The sequence below is a fragment of the Hipposideros armiger genome, unplaced genomic scaffold, assembly GCF_001890085.2.
Source record: "Hipposideros armiger isolate ML-2016 unplaced genomic scaffold, ASM189008v1 scaffold_209, whole genome shotgun sequence".
Taxonomy (NCBI): domain Eukaryota; kingdom Metazoa; phylum Chordata; class Mammalia; order Chiroptera; family Hipposideridae; genus Hipposideros; species Hipposideros armiger.
The window spans coordinates 2,430,914-2,439,859 of NW_017731559.1; the positions used below are offsets into that span (position 1 = coordinate 2,430,914).

The 8,946-nt window shown below is 36.6% G+C and overlaps 1 protein-coding gene across 1 annotated transcript in view; it reads left to right on the top strand.

Annotated features, from left to right (window-relative positions):
* RBBP8 (RB binding protein 8, endonuclease) overlaps positions 1–8,946 on the top strand; it is an 83,434-nt gene that overhangs the window by 69,276 nt on the left and 5,212 nt on the right. The window contains exon 16 of the mRNA XM_019653893.1: positions 5,828–5,897. Coding sequence (XP_019509438.1) covers positions 5,828–5,897 — 70 coding nt within the window. The remainder of the gene's footprint in view (positions 1–5,827; positions 5,898–8,946) is intronic.

An 8,946-nucleotide genomic window follows, 5' to 3' on the forward strand; every position in this document is an offset into this window, starting at 1 on the left:
GGAATCAAACGGGCGACCCTGTTGCTCAGAGCTCGCACTCTTGAGTGAGCTCTTAACCAACTGAGCCACTCGGCCGGCCCGACAATATATTTTATCTGTCCTTTCTTGGTCTCCCTTTTTTAATTCACAGATTACTCCTGAGTTGAGAGTTCTTAGGTTTAAGCACAAAAGAGGCCTATAACCTCATATTCTTTGAAATAGAGCAATTAAGGGTTTCTTTTGAAGGAAAATGCGAGCCATCTACAGTGTCATGTGATCAGAATACCTCAAAGGAGTATATAGGTCCCCAGGAAGTCATTTTAAAAATCAGTTTTTGTGGGGGCCAGCTGAGTTAAGAGTGTGAGCTCTGAGCAACAGGGTTGCCAGTTCGATTCCCACATGGGCCAGTGAGCTGCACCTGAGCTGAGCTACCGCTAAGCTGCCAACAGGTGGCAGGATGGCTCAGCTAGTGAGAGCATGTGCTCCTAACAACAAGGTTGCTGGTTCAACTCCCGCATGGGTTGGTGGGCTATGCCCACCCGCAACTGAGATTGAACATGGCACCTTGAGTTGAGCTGCCCTGAACTACCAGTGGGCGGCTGGATGACAACTGGACTTGGAGCTGAGCTAGCTGTGCCCTCCAAAACTAAGATTGAAGAACAACAACTTGGCTGTTCACACCCTTCCCCAATTTCCTAATAAACTCTTTTAAAAAATAAGTTTAAAAAAAAATATTTGTGTGAGTCAGACTGTTTAAACTCACCGGGGGTTTCTGTTACTAAAAATATGTATGTGCCATCACATAACTTATTTACCTATCTTGTAAGTTTGGATTTTTTTCTATATTGGTTTTTTTAAAGGATACAAGGATATTAATTTTTAAAAATGTTCTGTGCTTCCTGATGGCTTTTTCTTCCCAAAGTACTCCATCTCTCTTTAATCCATATCTCAGTGGTTTTGACTCTTCCAAGGTTTCCAGTGGTTCACATGGGATCTGATCCATTCAAGGACAAGCGTAAATGACAATTTTCCCTAATGTTTTGAAGAATTTAGGGTTGATGGAAGCAGCATAACAAATTTTAGAGAAAATAGCAAATGGCATAAGAAACAGATGAATCTGTTCTTTGGCAGGAGTAACTTAGCCCTGAAATATGGGTTCTTAGTTCTAGAAAAATGAGTTAACAGAGGCAGTATTTTCTTTCCTGGTTACGTTACAGAAAACTAATTCCTGAGTTTAATAATACAGCATTCCTTTTTAATTAGGCTACTTTATATTTTACCTCCTAACCTAATTATTATTTTCAGGTAGTCAGAGGTGAAAATAGTAAGTAGTAGTTACTTTTTCAGAGAAAAATATCCATAAAAATGCCTCACATATCATAGGCTTAATAAATATTTACTGAAAAATGAAAGGAGAAATATTTATTTTTCTAACATACTGAATAAGCATTTGAAATAAAATGAATGAATGTTTTGGGATTATATCTCTACTGAACTCTCACCCTTGTTAATCTAAAATCCTAACCAAAGATCTTTGTAGTAACAAATAGATTAATTATAAATTTAATTTATTTTCCTCCCAGAGAGACTGGCTTACAAAACTTTCCTCATATTGAGGTGGTTCGGAAAAAAGAAGAGAGAAGAAAATTGCTCGGACACACATGTAAAGAATGTGAAATTGTAAGTACTACTATAAATACTGTTCAAATACATGTTTTGTATCTGGGAANATTTTTGCAACGAAAACCAGAAAAAATATGTCATGACTTTTTCGACAACCCAATAGTTCATAGAGTTCCCCTGTACCTTTCATTCAGCTTCCCCTCCTTACATTAACATCTTATATAACCATAAAGTATTCATCAGAACTTAGAAATTAATCTTGATTCGATGCTATAAATTCCTTTATAACATTTGCATAAAGTTTATAAAAGTTTTGAGAAACTTCTTTTTTAAGTAATAAATCATTGTTATAGAGTGAAAAGAGAAAGTTTTGCAGAAAACTCAGACCCATTTTCTGTTTGAGTGCTTTACCTTCCCAGACAAAATATTTAATGTAACTATATATAGTAATATGTATCAGACTTCTTAAGATCCATTTTATTAGAAGCAGTAGTTTATAATGTAGAGTAGCATCTAAAAGAAGAATATGCTAAGTGAAGCTCTTAAGTAGATGATCTGAATTGAAAATTAGTTAAAATTCTTGCTAAATATCTCATTTTCTTACTGTGTGTAAAATGGTCAGAATTTTGAATCTTGTGCAAACGTTATTTTATACTGGTTTAAATGAACACACCCTTCTACTATGATATAGTCTATTTTGATTATATTTTCCTTGTGCTTCCATCAGGTTTTTAAAATGACAGGCCTTAGAGTGAATGAGCCCCTAACCAAAGATATAGGACAGCATGCTCTGCTTGCTCAGACTATGGCAAAAACTTGATCAAGCAAATTTTGTAATAAAAATGTACAACTGTTCAATTCACCTTTTTCCCCCAAGAGAGCCTTTTGCAGATACTTCACACACACACACACACACAAAAAGATACTTCTTCTTAAGTTACGTTTCAAACTGGTAATCCCAGACTTCCTTCTCACTTAACTTTTGTGGTGATGCTGCACTGTTCTTTGGAACTCTGACAACATCTTTTTTCTAGTGTATGCCCAAGACTCTGTTTTTCTGTCTCACACTCATTTTCTCTTATGGTTTTTATTAACCAACTCTGAAAATATGATTCCAAATCGCATCTCTTGTTTGACTTTTGATGAATCCTAGTCCTGCATTTCTTTTATTTCTTTTCTTTTTTTTTTTTATTTTTATTTTAAGCTCAGCCATCCTGCCACTTGTTGGCAGCTCAGCAGCTGCTCAGCTCGGGCCAGGACTCAAACCGCTGTTGCTCAGAGCTCAAATTCTTGAGCGAGCTCTTAACTAACTGAGCTACTCAGCCGGCCCCTACATTTCTTACTATTGCTACATTTGTGTCTCTTCAGCAGCTGAAACTTAATATATTTAAGCCAAGTTCCGTTTATTTCCTACCAGTAACTTTCAGACATTTTTATATTTCTCAGTCACCCAGGCATATAGTTTAGGATTTACTGTCCTTTTTTTTTTTCATTTTCTCAACCCTCATATCACAAAGTTTTACAAAATCTTCATAGGAATAAACAGGTTTCAGGGAGGACACCGAAAGCTCAGTTCTGGACATGTTAATATTAACTAGACTGGACAGTCAAATGGAGGTATTTAGAAGGTAGTTGAAGTTGAGTTTAGACAAGAAATCCACAATAAACGACTTGGGGGATAGGAAGGCAACAGCAATAGATGGTGCCTAAAGCCAGTGAAACTGAATGAGATCACCAAAGCATTGAATATAAATAGGACAGAGAAATATGTCCAGTTCTGACCTCTGGGGTATGGCAATGTTGAAAGGTTAAAGAAACAAAGGAGAACCAGCAAAGGGCATTGGGAAGGAGCTGCAGCCTGTGAAGCAGGAGGGAAACTGGAGGACCTGGTGTTCTGGAAGCCAAGGGAAGATGCCGTTTCTGCATATTCGTTGCTCCCAGCCTCACCCTCTCTCTTCTGAACCCCGGACTTGAACCCCACTACCTACTTGACATCTTTCTTATAAGCCCTCTGAACTTCTGTGTTCAAATTAGAAATATTTATTTTTCTATCCAGATTTGATCTTCCCTGCCGTTCAGGTCTCATTAAACCTCAGTATCAATCCTCCCCGTTACTAGATAGAAATGTGAGAATCATACTCGACTTTCTTTCCCCTCACCTTCATGCCCAGTGTATTACCCTCGCAGCCCTACCTTCAAAGTACATTTCATGACACGGCATTCCATCTCTGTCGCCATCACTGTTGTCTAAACCACTCCTCTCTCTACCTTTTCTATCGCAGGCCTCCTAACTAGTCTTTTTATGCCAGTTATTTTTCCTCTCGAGTTCAGTCTCTACAGAGAATCAAAAGTGGTTTATTTTAAATGTAAGTTGGATTGTATTATCTTCTTGCTTAAAAGCCCGTCAGTGTAAACAATGTTTGAATGGCCAGTCAGCACACGCAAAGATGCTCAGCATCACTGGACATCAGGGACGGAGCGGCCACTTCACACCCACTGAAGTGGTTAAAAAGACTGACAATACCTAGCATTAGCAGGAGTGGAGCACAGCTGGGACACTCAATGCAGGTGGGAGTATAAAATTGCAGTTTGGAAAACAGTTCAGCAGGGTTTTTTAACAGTTTTTTTGAGGTTGGTCAATTTTTTGTGAAGTTAAGCATACACCTATCCTGTGACCCAGCAATTTCTCCTAGGTATACACATCCAAGAAAAATGAAAACATGTTCACAGAAAGACGTGTTCAAGAATGTCATAGCAGTGCTATTTGTAATAGCTCAAAACTGGAAACAACCCAAATGTCCACCAACAGACTAATAAATATAAAATGTGGTATATAATAGAATACTACTCAACCAAAAGGAGGGAACTACGAACTCAGTAACGTGGATGAATCTCCAGAACTTACTGAGCTAGAAAAACGCAAGAGATAAAAAAGAATACATATTATATAATCCCATTAATATGAAGTTCTAAAACAGTCATGACTAAGCAATGGTGATAAAAATCAAGTCAGTGATTGTAGGGGAGGGGAGGGACATGAGAGAACATTCTTGTGCATGAGAAACACTGAAATAGGAGGCAACGTTCAGGGGTGATGGAAATGTACTCTGTCTAGATTTAGTTAGCAGCTACACTGCAATATACATTTGTTAAAACTCATCATAGTAACTTAAAATCAGTGTATTTTGCTTGTAAATTATACCTTAATAAAGTAGATTCTTTTTAAAAGTCATCAGTGGTTTCCTGTTGCACTTACAGTAAAATTCACACTCCTTTTGGCCTCCAAAGTCCATCATGATCTGGTACGTTCCCACCTCTCCAGTGACATCTACCCCAATACCTCCCTTTCCTAGCTAAATCTCAACCACACCGGCCTTCTCTTAGTTTTTATAACAGACCAAACTTTTCTTTCTCAGGACCTTTACCTAAAATAGTCCCCACTCTCCCTCTTCTCATAGGTGACTTCTTATATGTTCATCAGTTATCACCTTACATGTTCTTCCTGATAAGCCTTAACTGTCTGCTCATTTAATGTTTAACTGTCTGCCTGCTTAATGTCTGTTTCCTCTCACTACATGTAAACTCCGTGAAGACAGGAGACCTGGTCTCTCTCGTTCTACACTTTATGTACTTAGCACAATGCTTCGTAAATTTTGATTATTTGAATAGATGATAGCAGTTGTCTTTTTGAGTCTAGACAACTTAGGATGTAGGTCCATGAGTGCTAGTTCTTATTTGTCACCAGTTTTCAAATAAAATTATTTAATCTCTTCATTTTTTAGTTATAACCTAGGTAAAAGATACATTATAAAAATCAACAGGGCTAATAAGTGAAACATTTTAAAAGCTGTCTTGTTATTGTTGTTTGGTGCCAAATGATGATGAGCATCTGAGTAGTTCTTTTAAAATCTAAAATACTTCAATAAAAGTCTAGAGAGAGAGAGAGAGACTTCCATATATAGTGTTTTTAAGTCTAAAATACTTTTATGCATATGATTTTTATCTCTTTAGTAACTTTGAGGTGAGATAATCAGCGCTGTCCTCATTATGGAGATGAAAAAGAAAGGGAAAAATTAGTTACAGAAAATTTAAACAAGTTGCCCAGGGGCCTAGGGTATGAAACGCAATAAAAATGGAAATTTTGGTACCTGTCCTTTTTTTCTAAAACTAATTATTTCTCAGTAAGTTCTGCATTCAGTTTGTGATACGCTTGTTTTATTTATAGCTCATGGCGATAAACAAGATAAAGTCAAACAGAAAGCATTTATGGAGCCATATTTTAAAGATAATGAAAGGTAAGTTGCTCTTGATTAATACCAGCAATGTGATTGGCAGTAAAACAGCTATCTTTTTCAGAGTGTCTCTGAATGGTTAAAATTGCTATTTTGGTTAAAATAGAATGCACATCGTTTACTTTATAACCATAATAAAAATGGAACTCAAACTTCATAAAAATGACAAATTTTACAAATACAGAAATTTTTAACACCATTTCCCTTTTTTTTAAACAATGGTGATAGCTATTTTCTCTGCTTTATAACAAATATTTTATTGTGAACTTTGGGGAATTTTTTTAATTGTATAAATACATATAACTTTTATATATTGGGTTGTCAGAAAAGTCATGACGTATTTTTGCAACGAAAAACAGAAAACATATGTCATGACTTTTCCGACAACCCAATAGTATAAGACTTTAGGTAGCAAACCTTGGGTTGTGCTTCAGAATTATTTTATGAGGATTTTTAAACCTTTAAAAAAAAACAAAAACTTTAAGCATCTTGATTTGAACCATAATGCCACATTCTGCCTTTTATAAAAAGATTGTAAATTCTGTAACTTTCAGTCATGTACTAGTCATTCTAGAAGTGAATTAAGACATAGTAATTCATTCCAAAGTTCTTTTATGCTTTTTTTTTTCTTTAAGTTACAATGTTGGCAAATTGAGTCACTCAGTAAGCAAAGTTATACTGTATACTTCTGTTTCTGTTGAGAGTTTTAGGAATCTGGCAGGCCAAGATAAAGTTTTTTGATGCTTGTTAGACTCTAATAGATAAGAGCTGTCATTTTGTTGCTAAATGATTCTTTTTCTTTATCAGTTTTGAAAGAAATAGTACTCTAGCATCTCAAATGTGATTAGGGAGTTTTTTGTTTAAGTAACATGGATTTAAATATATTTGATATGTTTCAATTCTTTGCAGTTATTATCCTTATTGATACTCACATTGTCCCATCTTTGCTCAGTGGAAGCCTCTTTGAATGGATATTACCCTAGTCTTTCATAACTTTCTTGCTACTGGTATAAGACATTCTTGGCTCTTGTACACTTCCTGCCATACACCTGGAATCTGCCATTTCTCCAGGGGCCTTAGTTTCTTTTAGTGAGAAATGGTGTTTAGGCCATAGTCTGGCTGCTAGGGTTGCTCATTGCAGCAGTTAGTCATCGTTTCTAGACCTCTGAGGTGGACAGAGTTCAAAATAAAGTTTCTGTTTCATTTTGTTTTTTTCAGATAAACTACGCTTGTTTATACTGATAGCACCAATTCAAGTTTAGGACTACAGGGATTTTTTTGGGTTTTGTTTTTTGTTTTTTTAAGATTTTATGGGGGAATCGGGGAAGGGGGACAGACAAGTTGCTGTCCTTTAGTTCTTCAGTCTAGTTGTGGAGGACGTCGCTTCACTGGCCCATGTTGGTATTGTGATCATTGCACTCTTCCCAGGTGAGGCAGATCGGTCACTGGCCTCTGGACAGCCGCTCATGGCGGCTCTTGGCGGCTCACGCTGGTAGCCAGCCACACACGGTAGCTTACGGCAGCCCACTGCAGCCTACGCCGTTGTCGGTGACTCACGGAGGCCAGCTCCAGGTCGAGCTGTTGTTCACCATCTTAGCTGTAGAGGATAGTGTCACTGGCCCTCATGTTGGATCCAAACCGGGGCCCTACTGCTCAGAGCTGGCATCCCAAGCCAGCTCTTAACCAATGCACCACTCGGCCGGCCCAGGACTCAGGTTTTTTATATCTCTCCTTTGTCACATCTATATCTACTTGCCCAACTACTAAAAATTTCACTTCTCAGTGCCATCAACATCATTCCTCATTTAATTTATTCTACAATACACACATAAAACAATCTCAGAATAATACAAACTATTACCAATAATGTGATTTATGAAAATGGTATAAGACTTTTTTTATGTGTGTTTTTGTCCTTAAGATGTAGCCTGTAAGAAATATACAGTCAGATCACTATGTTTTAAGGTCACTTAGGATTATTATTTTCTATGTAGTTATACCATCAATTCAGTACCCGGGTTTGTTTTATTTTGGTTTTGATTTTTCAGGAATATTTTTTCTTCTTATCTTTAATTCCTTTTTAAAATTAGGTAAATTATGTACATGGTACCAGAGACTACAAATAAGTTATATTCAGATAAGTCTAACTTCTTATCTGTTAACTTCCTATTGCTAAAGGTAACCATTTGTTAAAAGTTTATGGTTTTCCATATATTTAAAAAAATTAACACCAAAATTTTATCTACATCTATTTATATAGATGTAGATAATTACACTCTCTTCCCTTGGACAAATGGTAGAATGCTTTATATGCTTTTCTCTACTTTGCTTTTTTCATTTAACTATATATCCTGGAAATCACTCATAATAGTATATGGTGCTTTCCTTATTTCTATTTTTAATTTCATAGTACTTCATTGTTTGTACCATAGTTTATTCCCAGCAAGGGACATTTATTTGGGTTGGTTACAGTTATGCTATCATGCATAATGCTGCAGTGAATAGTCTGCAGGTGCATTCTCTTTTCAATTTTTTTGCCTGTGCATTTTTGGGATACATTTCTAGAAGTAAGATTGCAGACTAAAGACTGTCATTTCACATGTTTCATATTAGAGGTTTGCTAACTTTTTAAAAGAATATGAACAGTTTTATTTATAAACCATTTAGATAGGTGGAGATGCAGGAGGTGGATAAAGGTGTGGGAGTTAGTGGTTCCTTTCCGCACTGAGAATAGTAGCCAACCCTGGAAGTGAGTTGTGTTGTGTCAGGGATGAGAAGCTTAGTAACCTTTTAGGGGATGCCTTGAGGTCTACTACAGATGTCAGTCTGCTGGCAGATTCCATGCCGCATTACAGTCCACACAGAAACAGAATAGATAGGGATACGGCCAAATTGCATTCTACATAGGCTTAAGGTTCCATAACTGTTTGACAAAAAGTATAGTTATGACAATATTTTTTTTTTTTTTTATTTTATTTTTTAGCTGAGCCATCCTGCCATCTGTTGGTAGCTCAGCTTGGGCCGGGAATCAAACGGCTGTTGCTCAGAGCTC